Source organism: Pleurodeles waltl, chromosome 9, assembly GCF_031143425.1.
Source record: "Pleurodeles waltl isolate 20211129_DDA chromosome 9, aPleWal1.hap1.20221129, whole genome shotgun sequence".
Taxonomy (NCBI): domain Eukaryota; kingdom Metazoa; phylum Chordata; class Amphibia; order Caudata; family Salamandridae; genus Pleurodeles; species Pleurodeles waltl.
In genome coordinates, this window is record NC_090448.1 from 1,058,232,547 (window position 1) to 1,058,245,561 (window position 13,015).

General features: G+C 39.9%; 1 protein-coding gene across 1 annotated transcript in view; it reads right to left on the reverse strand.

Moving 5' to 3' along the window:
- Window positions 1-1,215: 1,215 nt before the first annotated feature.
- The window catches only part of KLHDC2 (kelch domain containing 2), a 101,343-nt gene continuing 89,543 nt past the window's right edge, over window positions 1,216-13,015 (reverse strand). The window contains exons 11-13 of the mRNA XM_069208696.1: window positions 5,742-5,829; window positions 5,517-5,569; window positions 1,216-1,879 (exon numbers count right to left, since the gene is read on the reverse strand). Of these exons, the coding sequence (XP_069064797.1) occupies window positions 1,756-1,879; window positions 5,517-5,569; window positions 5,742-5,829 (265 nt within the window). The 3' untranslated portion in view covers window positions 1,216-1,755. The remainder of the gene's footprint in view (window positions 1,880-5,516; window positions 5,570-5,741; window positions 5,830-13,015) is intronic.

The following is a 13,015-nucleotide window of genomic DNA, read 5'->3' on the forward strand; positions in this document are numbered from 1 at the left end:
CACCCTCCTTGATTTAACCTCAGCTCTCACTTGTCAACCATTTCACTCTCCCAAAGATGCTGGAGCACAGAATGGGATTTTCAGGAAATATGCTCAAATGGTTCTCCTCTTATCTAAATAACCATGCACAACTATTCAAACTGCAGAGCTCTTTATTTAACCCATTTAGGCTAGAAGTCCCACAAGGCTCCACCCTCTCACCCACAATCTTCAACATCTACATGGAGCTGCTGACTGAGAGCCTGTATCAATCAAATGTGGTGTACCACAAATACACAGATGACACTCAACTATACCTAAAAATATCCTCCCTGGATGACATTATCCTTTTCAACATCGTGTTGGCAAACATCCAAGCCTGTCTAACCCAGAACAACCCCGAAGACTTACTACCTTTTCCTCTCAACCCTTCATAGTCCCCCCACCAGAACTTTGTACTGGAGTGATTCAACCACTTAAACATCGTCAACAATAAACCAGTTTTCATCAAATCAACTAAATCCCTAATTATAACCCTGCACAAAAACCTGAATACACAAGCCCAAATCAGTGCATCCATGCACTGCTTTATTCCAACTCAGTCTCACCAAGACTTGCCCCAACCTATCTGCTTTCACATTCAAGTATGAGGCCAAAGTATGCTTGATCCCGCTATGAACTTCTGTCTTCCGTGACGACACCCGGTAGGCAGGTGACCCTGATATCTCCATACGCCCCATGAACTAGAAGCGAGACACGATTCGCTAATCAATCTCCTTCCATGTAGCAAGATGAATGATGTGCCTTCCCTTGACGCTCTACACAAGACAAGGGTCACAGGACCAAGTGTACATTTCCAGATGGTCCACACATGCCTTGATACACACAGAGGACTGTTTACTTATGTGCTACCAATGCTAAAATATAAGCCATGTATTGTGTGACTGTTAAGTTTTTCTCCCTATCTTCATTATATAATTTGTAACTTGCCGCCCTGTACAGTGCTCTAATACACTTAAGGCACATTTGCACTTCAGAAACCTCTTTAAATAAAAATAAATAAATACAAATCCAACTGATTGTCCAGCCTTGGGTATCCAGTAGCTCATTTTATGCTTTCGGAATGCACTCTGGAACTCAGTTGGGTGCAGTCTGCATAATACCAAGCAACATATTAAAATATATCCCAAAATAGCTTGGACAGTATATCCCTTGATATGCAAAAAACACAGCCAGTGAAAGGGCTAACTTTAATGTACTCTTGTGGAGATCAGTGCTTTTATCTTGGAAAACCATTAAACACAAAAAGTAGATGCTCTGCAGAAACATTAAAAAACCTAAATTCTTGTGTTTTTTCGTGACCAAACAGACACATTCAGTAATGAACAACCATTTTAGGCCAGAGAAAGTAACAAACTTCAGTTTTAAAATGCCACATTTACATACTTCAAGAATCACCTTCACGGGCGTACTCCTTACTAGAAAATGAAGATAAATCCTTTATAAGTACTGTCACTGTTCAATATCATTTCCCAAGCACGGTGTCTCACCTCAATTTTGGTAGATGCCATAATAACGGTAGAAGATTAAATCCACGTATTTATTGCATATTTATACATGAATAACTGTATTCCGTATCCAAAGGCATGAGATGAAAAGCTGCTACCTAAAACAGTGCAGACAGTATAACTATACAAAGTCACAAACATTTGCAATACAATATGATAACAAATTCCTTGTCCATGGAAGCTCAGTAAGGTGCAGCTAACAGAAGCTTCAGGACCCAGAAGTGTTAATGCTTGCGGCCCGCAGATAGACACTGTGAAGAAGGTGCTTGGGAAGGCAGTCCAAGGAGCTGGACAAAATGTCTTTGAAGCAAATGACGGCTTCCAGGCACAACCTTTAGGAACAACAAATGACCATGTTATTTTTAAAATAAAGCAGCCTTCTAATAGATATTATGAATAAGGTAGGTGCAAACATTGACTAACAATTATATGTGAATGACATTTTATTCTGTAACTGTTGGCTGTATAATTAATATTCTATTCTATTCTGGGCTATTTATAGAGCACACGGCTTCCCAGGGGCTTCCCTGCGCTGGGCAACCTTAAAGTGGCTACTGGTTTGAGGTACCGTCTGTCTGGGTAGTCAAGTTGGTCCATTTGACAAACAACCGTGCTTTTAGATGCTTTCTGAAGCAGAATTAATTTGGGATTTTCCGGATTCTAGCTGAGAGGGAGTTCTAAAGCTTTGGAAAAAGGTATGAAAAAAAACTGACCCCAGCCCTAGCTTTGCTAAAACTAGGGACTGAAAATTCCATTGCATTGGCAGACCATAGCACCTTAAACGGAATATACGGCTGTAGAAGGGACTAAAGAAGATTGGAGCTTTTTTGTGGCATATAATACAGTCATTGTTACAAAAAACAATTGGAAGACTGTTACCTACATTAAAATGCTTGACGCTGAATATTGAAGTAAGAAAAAAAAAAAGAACAGAAATTGTAACAACATTAGTTTTTATCTCCAATTCCTACCATTATCACATCAATACACATGACCATTTTCCCATTAGCACGTATCACATAAAACAGCCTCCAAACAGTTTCAAAATTCCAGTGCCCCTAAATATTGCTGACATAGAATAGGTTTCTCGGTAGTACTGTAGTCTAAAACAAGGACAGTCTGGCTGTAAAGGTTATGCCTATTAGAATTACTGACAGTGTGTCTTAACAACATGAGGTTACTGCTGTGTTCATCAGCAGTAATGTACCCTAAAATAAGGACACCGTGTAATTGTAAAGTAGATTGTGTCCATTAGAATTACTGAATTAGAGTGTCTTAACAAAATGAGGGTTCTGCAAAACAAAGTCATCAGAGGGACTTGTTCACCCTCAGAACGATGGTGATAAGGACCTGAGAATCATTGTGTGGCATATGCCAGTGAGACACAATGCCGATTAAGAGGCCTATTCGAATTACTGTATTAGTAGGGTATAGTACTTAGATTTACTGCACTACAGAGCACGCCATTTGTACATGTAAACAACTGTGGAAAATAGTAAAGAAACCAAAAACTGCTTTCACAGACTTTAAATAATCATTATTCCGAGTATCACACAAAAGGGTTTAAGTTGTACATACACACGTGTGGATGTGCTCCCTTATCAGTTCAGTTGTAAAAGAAAGGAGCTTATCAGTTTTTTTGGGAATTGATAATAGGTGTGAGTTCAAAGAGCAGGAACAGTAGACTCACCTTAAGGTAAATTTATCCTACATCCCAGCTCTCCCTCCTTTCTCTAACTGGGGGACGTCGCTCACACAAGGAGAACAAAGGGGGAAAAACACTGAGCACCTTAAAAAGCAAACAGCAAACTGCTCCAAAAAGCAGTCTCGAGTGTAATCGCTGCAGAATGCATGTAAATTCAACTATGTTAGAAATCGGACAGTCAAATGGTATCAGAATTCTACTCAAGCTACTTTAGCTCAGGTGGACTGTGTTCGGATGCCAGAAAGACTATGATGTTTAATGCAGAGTGTAGAAATGGTGGGTAAGATTCCAACTGTGACATAAGAGTTGATCAGTAGAATACACAGCGCTGGTTCTATCAAGCTACACGCCATTTGTTGTGTGGACGTGGAGACTGTGCGGCATTTCTTCAGTCCAGTAGGCATGCAGCATGGAAATAAGGTAGGGAGGAAAATGTTACTTCTTAAGAGTAAGTCAGTCGACAATTTGGAAACAAAGAGAGGGGTAGTCTACCACATCAGCTTTTTCCAATGGAAGGTCAGGGTTTAGAGGTGGAAAGCCTTGAAGATTGCCATTGTGTCTGAGAGATACCATAGGAAATGTACAGGCAGTCGTTAAAGAGTAGAAGTTAATTTTGTAAGAGGAAATGGGGCCGAAGGGTTTTTACACACGTGTGGACGAGACCAGGTTCAAGTTCCAACACACTGTAGGATGTCAGACATGAGGAAAAAGGTGCATTAAGCCCATCGGATGACACTGTTGTTAAAAGCCACCCTTCCTGTACTCAGTTTTCTGTTCTAAAATTCTGGACGGTATACAGAACATGAAGTTGATAAACTAATATTTGGCTATGATTCCTTACAGTGTTAACCTATGAACTAACCTATACACTGATTTATAGTTTGACAGATGGTACTCTGTCCCATCAGGGTGGCGAAGGACATTATGTCCGGTGTAAATCAATGGACTATCGTTCACCAAATTAAGAGATGACCACAAAGCCCAGTGGACATCTCTGTACTTGGGAAGCAACCTCCTTCACGGGGGTTCCTTTCACTGTATAAAAGGTTGTCAGTTGTGACAGCATTTTGATAATTTTCAGCACCTTTTCTCCTCAAATAAACTCCCAAAGTGGGAGTGAATTTCAGAAAAAATGAAAAAGTGATGACCTGCTACACTATGGGAACTTTGACCCATGGCACAGGAGTCATTTTGTTTTCTGTCCTTCGCTCTCACACATTTCCTGGCAGTCATTGAAAAGGAAAAAAAAAAAAAAGACATTACACTGTCCACCCTAAAAACTGCGGATTGTGTAATGTCCAACGGCCCCTAGTATGACAGAAGAAGTTTTCCATTGACAAAGCCAATCAACTGAAACGTTAAGGCCTGTCTGTCCATAAATGAGGTAGAACTATCGTAGGTTTGGCGGTTCGGGTATTTCATCACATTTGCCCAGCAAACTTTCAATCGGGATCAAAGTCTGGAAAACATTTTCATCTTTTTCAACTTTGAGGGTGAAATCAAATCAAGATACAAACTCTTAATAATGTATTTCTTTGTACCAGTATTGTTCACTGTAGCAACAAACAAGATGCAACAACAAGGTGATGAGTGGAATGCTTCAATTAATCTCAACCACTGGCAATCGCTTGGGGCCGCAGTCCAGTCCATGATTTTTGTCCATCATGCCACTCCCACTTTCTGCAAAACGGTACTGACACTGCTCCCGTTGGGAACAGTTTATCCCAAACTGGCAGGCGAGGCCCCCAACAGAACAGACTATAAGCAGCCCCAGACCAGTTTTCTTGGGGCTCATCAGTAGCGTCTAGCGTGAGTCCTATGGCACAGTGAATACAGGACCTATGTCTGGGCAGACAAACATGATGCAGAATACAATTCATATTAGTAAAACCGTACGTTATGCCTACCTATCCACCTGCTGCACTAAACTTTTATATCACAATCCCAGCCACAGCTATGGAACACTGAAAATAATCTGTAATGGGCATGTTTAGGTCAAATAACAAAAGGTGTAAAGATCAAAGCTCGTTAAATCAGAGCAAAGATATTTGCCTTGTTAGACCTGTATTATAATTAGAGGTGACATGCTTCGTAGTAAGCAACTATTAAAGACCCTCATACATGACAAAAGGGAATATGTTTTGTGTAAAATTCTACTTTTCTATGTTCCATTTGCAGTGTTATTAGAATGCAGAATAAACAAACAAAAACATATTCCCATTCCAGCAAAAACAAAAAATAAGAATATTGAAATAAGTCTTTACCTGACAAGAGATTTGGGTTGAACATTAAACACAAGTGTTTCATTACTATGAGCCTGAAAAACAAAGATGCCCTGGGTTAAGTTCACTTATAGCAGTTTGTGGCATACTCTTAAAACTGATTTGCAGTTTTCAGTTTTAATGCAAGTTCAGAAAATGTTCATAAAGCTATGAAATTTAATAATGATACAGATTTTTACAAAATACATAACAAAATTACAAAGTTACCGCTTTGTGATGGGCAAGCAGATTGTTGGCACATCCACCAAATACAATTACTTCTCCTTCTTTACTGGCACACGCTGTATGCCACAACCTGCAAGAAATCATACCAAAATGTCCAATCACCAGTCTTTGGAAAAGAATAATCACTAACAAATATTCTAAGAAAAGCAGCAAACTAATAGTAAGCATTGATCGCTATGCAAAATGTTTTTTCCAGGAACACACATTTGGACAATTACAGGTGCATAGGGTGAACTGAAGCAGCAGTCTAATTATCACAGAAAGCAAAAAGTGTGTGTGGTATGGTAGGCCACAACAATACAGTTAAAGAAATGAGAAACATGGGCTTAAGGTGAATGAAAAAGGTTTATAATGGTAATAACCAAAATGTCAATATAAGCAAGAAAAATGGTTAAGAGGATATTAACGTTCTAAAACTGTTCACGTAAAGGACTACAGAAAACCTAGTGCCCAATGTTAATCAATGGAGAAGGCCATAATACACAAAAACGACAGACTCCCAACGGAAGCCTAGCTGAGACCAAGGGAGCTAGACCAGAGTTGAGGGTGTCGGTTGTATAGCGGTAGGCACATAGGCGAGTCAGTGATTTTACTTTATGTCAGTCTCTATTGTGAAAACTGTGCCATATCACTGGATACTGCCTCCTCTTCGTTCTATTGCACACTGGATAGCAGGTGCTCCTCAGGCCACACGCACCGGGTGCAGTCATAAAGCAAAGCACACACTGACGGCATAAATCTTTCATTGTGCAAAGCAAAAACCTGGTTCTCGTAATGCAGACTGAGTTTTTTCTCAGGCCTTGACTAGAAATCTAAAGACTCAAAGAGTTCCAAATTGAAAAAGGCAATTTTAAAAACAGTTAATTTGTAAAATCTTCAAAACTGGTTCCAACTAATGGATCTCATTTTAGCATAGCTAGAGAAGGTAGCACAAATTAGACAACAGGTCCCAAAATCCTCCTCATATTTCTTGCCAGCTGGGAAATCTTTTAGCAGGCAGTAAGCACCCTCTGCTCTCAACCTTTTCAGCCTCGGGGTCTTCCAGCCTCAAGAAGTATAATGCACAAGAGGCTGCACCTTCCACCTTCAAACAAAGGCTCCAGTGTTCATAAGACTTTGTTCAGGTTGGGTTCAGCAGTTGTGCCCATTATCAAGATGTAAAGTGCTTCTTCTTGCTGAAAATGAACAATGATTGCTGATTGCTAGAGATTCCTTCCGTGAGGGAGTGATGAAGAACCAAAGGAACATGCCATCTTAAGTCATGATTTTTCCAGGTATTTTTGTAGGGCCTGCTGTAGCAGAAAGGACGAAAGAGATGCAGGAGGCTATTATTCCTAGGAGAGATATGAGGAGGTTGATGATGCTTTGGAAGACCTGCTGGCCCAGGCTGTGAAGACTTGAAATGTGTGCCTTCCTTGCTGCATCCTGTGTCCAGGATGGCCCCCAAGGTGATAGAGACCTATTCCATAGATAGGGTTAAGGCCCAATTTTGAAAAAAACACAAGCAGGCATTTGTGGATGTGGGGGAAGAGAAGATGACCCTCTTTTTTCTGGAAATTTGCTGCTGACAGCATGCATTTTTTGCAAATCCTTGACCTGGACTTGAATCCAAAGTGTCAGAATTTGAAAATGGGTATGGCCATCCCAAATCTTGTGATGCTTGGTGTGGGTGTGAGCCTGCAAATGTATGTCCTACATGTCTAAAGATATAATAAACTTTCCCTCCAGAAGCAGTTGGAGGGCATCCTGCAGCATAAATATTTGAAGCAACTGTGTCTAGAGTTTTTCGTTCACCTTTTACAGGTTAAGGATCAGACACAAATGGCTGGAGTTTTTCAGACAAAAAAAAACAAAAAGAAGCAGAATACTTCGTTTTGCTCAGATTTCAGGTGAGCTCATGGACCCATTCCTAGAGCATGGATCTTTGCCTGAAGTTTATATAGGCGTTGGTGTGTCATCTTGTTGGGTGAGACCGTAGTTCTTCTCTGAAAAACCTGAGGGATTATTAGGTCAATGACTCACCTGTCTGATGTAACAGATTACCACTTGGACAGTAAGGCCAGGCTGCACATCACTGATACACTTTGTGAGGGTGGCAGTGCAGTGGCCAGTAAGAAATCCAGGTCTACTTTTGTTCTGCTATTTGGGGTGGTTGCCACCTCCCCTCTTTGTTGCCTCTTGGTACAGGGTGTGGCTGTATGTAGTATCAACAGAAGGACAAACATCTTGCATGTTATCATCAGTAGGGTTGATATCTTCTTATATAAGAGGCTGGACTTCAGTAACTTGGTTCCACGAATGGGCTTTCGGTAGTGGGGTTGCACAAGACCTTACAATCTGGCTGTACTAGTATTCACCTTGATGTTCTGCTGTGCATCATCAACATAACAGCAGAAGATATCTGCCATCCAATGGTACATCCAGGATTCTGTTCTGAACTCAGGGCCTGAAAGACATGCATCTTTACCAGCTCTGCCTAAATAGGACCGCTGCACCTGCCAACTGTCGGATACCTGTGCTGGCTATGTCCTCTGCAGAGCTAAAAACCGTCGCTGAGGCTTCCTCTCGCAAAGGACTGACATTTTAATTTCACTTAGCCTCTGGAATTAGGTTCAGGTAAGGCGCAATATCCAACCACATTTGGTGGTTGTATTGTCCAAGAATGGCCATTGAGTTATCTGCTTTAATACTAAAAGAAAATGACTAAACACAGATGAATATTATATACACATTTTGGGGACAGCCACTGAAAGCTTAAATGGTTTGGATGAATAATAAAACTTCATGGTTTAAAATATTTTTGTATCTGCGGGAAATTGACTTGTGATGTTAATGATATTTACTTCATGCAATAGTTACAGACCTGTCTGAACACTCAAGATGATTTTTTATATTTATACACATTATGGTGTACGACGATAGGTTGAAACGATAAGCGTTAAAGATTATTAGTCTGATGGCCCTTCAATAGTTATTAAACTAAGGAAATGAAAAAGAAAACATTAGATTTATACAAGTTTTCTAAGCTACAAAGTTTCGTTATTAGTGTGTTGACATGTAACCTCAAATCACACCTGTATTCGTGATGCTTGTTACATTATTTTATCAAGATTCTGGTTGTCATTCACCAACCAGCAGCAGCCCTGCCCTTACAGTCACCTGTAGTCGAAGTACCCGTTTTAAAATGGTGCTCGAGCATCACGAACACGTCATTTTAAGTATTTAAGTAAAGGTTGGCAAGTGTCATTGTTTGGAGATACATCAATCCACATGTGCGAAATCTGTAAAAAAAACTTCAAAAAGCCTCTGGTCACAGCAGGAAACAGAGATGCACATCAACATATTGGAACGGAAAGTTCATAGGAGAGGGCTCCAATACTTCCCATCCAGGAGCAAGGGGTCATCAAATTTATCTGAATGGCCAATCAATCTTATTTAGAGGTAAGGCAGACACTAAGGCCTTCTATACTTACTAGCAATGACACTGTTTCTTATCATGGAACTATCACCTGCCATTTTTGACAGCACTTTTAATGTCAGCCATGGTGTTTATGAGACTCATAAATAGATTATACAAATTATCAAAACAAAACTTTTTCAAACCATGAAATGAGTTGGGCTGTCAAAAAACATAATTGTGTCATTTATCCATATATGATTGGCAATGCATTACAGGTATTGCAACAGTAAATAGAGTCACGTCAGGAGGAAGTGATGACTGTAGGAGAAAGAAACTTAACTAGGCTCAGAGAATTTCATTGCGAGAGAATCTACCAATGAATGGAGTAGTAAAATAAATATAAGCAGTGTGGGCTTCAAGCTGTGTCCTAACACGGGAAAAAAACATACCCTGCCATTGTGAGACTCGCGCAAAGCTTGTGTGGCTGGTGAAAAAAATGTGTAAAGTGGATCAAATGCCTTGGGCATCTGGGCACAGAAGAGACAGGGTTGGGAGGACTTGCAAGGGGGAGGCAGCAGGGCCGGAAACGCAATATGCTATTTATATTTCTTAACAGACCATTGGCAGCATCTTCATCGACTGAAAGCAGAAAATCCAACGGCACTCTGTACTTGACCTCTATTATCATATTTCCATTTGAGACAACATTACCACTGCATGTTGGGTGATGGCAAGCGTGCACTGGAACAGAGGAAGGTGGTGCAGACAAAAAAAAAAAGTAAAATAAGTCGGTCTCTGATTAGCTGCTGCCCGAAACAGATATTGAAGTGCTTATCAAATGAAAATGTACGAGGCAGAAAAAAACCCCAAAAATGACTATGCGGAAAAACTGGAACTCAAACATGCGGCCTCGAGGATGAAAAATAAACTTCTGGCATTATGCTTCTGGCTTGCTTACAGGGCCCAAAGACTGCTGAAGCAACTGATATGGTTGACTGCAAACAAGGAAGGGAGCGAAGGATGTGGGAATAACAATCGAAGACAGATGGGGAGGCAGGAATGACCAAGAGTGAGGAAGGCTGGAGGGGGAAAAGGAACATTTATTTTGGAGACGGATGCAACAGGACAGAGACACACACAGGGAGAGAGAGAGAGAGCGACAGCAGCATAAAATAAATAGATTCTATAAAAGGATATGCAAGAAGCATTAGTGTTTAGTTGTACAAAATTCCAAAATGAAAATAGTAACACCTAGCTGAAAGTACTGTACTACTCTGCCACAAAAATCTAATGGGAACATAAATGGGACACTGTAACCTTCTGCAAAACACTATGGTCTTCACAGAGAGCCCATACAATCAATAGAAATCCTTGAAAACTATGAGACAGCCAATCACTGAAGGATGCTGACCCAATCCCCACTCTCTGTATTACTTCTTACACGCACAGGCTTAGTAACATTTACTCCAGACAGGTAAAGTTATCGGTAATGAGACCAAAAATAGAAGCATTTGGACTGACAGCCATCCTTTGACAAATTTCCTTGAAATGGTTAAGTTGGACGTGCCTGTGTTCACATATATATATATAGATATGTATATATATATATATATATATATATATATATATATATATATAGTGCATAATATGCAATTATTTTGGATGAAGAGTCCAAACACTGGACGGATTTCATTACTCCAGAGGAGAACGCTCAATATAAATACACTTGTTGTTTAGGCCATCACCCTGCACTGCTAATTACCTCACATATTCCATCACCCACAATATGTTCAATGACACCAATGATAATATCACTGCAACATCAGAAATATCATTGATGACAACACCCTGCAAGGAGGGGATGTAAGTTACAACCACTTCAGAGCATGAGTTATAGTTACTTGATGTAACCATGACTGGTGAATTTCAGTTGTTTTGTTAGTTTAAAACATTGTTTTAACTAACATTTTCACCTAACTATAAAATCCCTTTAACTTTTTTTTCAGTGAAAAAAAATACACACACACACAATACAAAGGGGACGGAAGATTTCAGCAGACTTATATTTTACTTTAATTGTGTTAATATTAAGCTACATTCTATTTTGTGAGTAGTCACAGTAGTCAGAAATGACATTATCGTGCTAAATTACCGCCATACTCAAGACACATAAGCAAAACATCATTTGTACATGAAAAATAATATCATGCGATTTAAACTACTAATTAACAAGAGTACCTGATCCAGTACTATTCCGATTGATGTTGTGAGGTCAGAATTGCTTCAAATGCTTCCAAAAAGAATGAACATTTATTGCAGCTTTTAGCTCTGGGGTAGAGTTCTATAGATCCACACCTCAATCATGTAATTTATTTGTTTGCTACATAGTACAACCACGCCACCGAATAATCACAGCTCATTTGCAAATCACATAAGGACAATGCAGAATATGGAAAATGTCACTTACCCAGTGTACATCTGTTCGTGGCATGTTCCGCTGCAGATTCACATGCAATGCATACCGTCTGCCATCTAGTGTTGGGCTCGGAGTGTTACAAGTTGTTTTTCTTCGAAGAAGTGTTTTCGAGTCACGGGATCGAGTGACTCCTCCTCTTTGGCTCCATTGCGCATGGGCATCGACTCCATGTTAGATTGTTTTCCCGCAGAGGGTAAGGTAGGAGTGATAGAGTATAAAGAAAAGAGATGTCCATGCAAATCGAACATATATATATACACACATATGTACAAGTAAATGTTGAACTTAAACGGCTACAGGCTCCTGGGGAGGGTGCATGTGAATCTGCAGCAGAACATGCCACGAACAGATGTACACTGGGTAAGTGACATTTTCCGTTCGATGGCATGTGAGGCTGCAGATACACATGCAATGCATAGACTACAAAGCAGTTTTTCCTCCCATAAAAGCGGTGGTTAGCCTGTGGGAGTTGAAGTTGTTTGAAATAATGTTCTTAGTACAGCTTGGCCTACTGTGGCTTGTTGTGTTGCTAACACATCTACACAGTAATGCTTGGTAAATGTGTGTGGTGTTGACCAAGTAGCCGCTTAACAAATTTCAGCCATTGGTATATTTTCCTAAAAAAGCCATTGTAGTCCCTTTTTCCCTGTGGAATGTACTTTAGGTGTAACTAAGAACTGCCTTTTAGCTTTAAGGTAACATGTTCGGATGCATTTTACTATCCACCTTGCTAAACCTTGTTTTGAAATGGGGTTATCAGTATGTGTTTTTTAGAAAGCCACAAATAACTGTTTAGTCTTTCTAAATGATTTTGTTCTATCTATGTAATACATTAGGGCTCTTTTAATATCTAATGTATGCAGGGCTCTTTCTGCCACAGAATTCGGCTGGGAAGAAGACTGGTAGTTCCACTGTTTGATTGATATGAAAAGGTGATACAAGTTTTGGAAGAAATTTAGGGTTAGTTCGTAGTACGACTTTATGTTTGTGTACTTGTATGAACGGATCTTGAATTGTCAAGGCTTGAATTTCACTAACTCTTCGCAATGAAGTAATTGCGACTAGGAAGGCAACTTTCCATGTTAGGTATTGAATCTGACATGAGTGCATAGGTTCAAATGCAGGGCCCATAAGTCGTGTGAGCACTATGTTTAAATTCCACGAAGGCACTGGAGGCGTTCTAGGTGGGATAATGCATTTTAACCCTTTCATGAAGGCTTTGATAACAGGAATTCTAAATAAAGAGCTGCGCTGTATATTTTGCAAGTACACGGAAATTGCAGTGAGATGTATTTTTATGGATGAAAAAGCTAAGTTTGCTTTTTGCAAATGAAGCAAATAACATACAATGTCTTGTATTGATGCTGAAAGAGGGGTAAT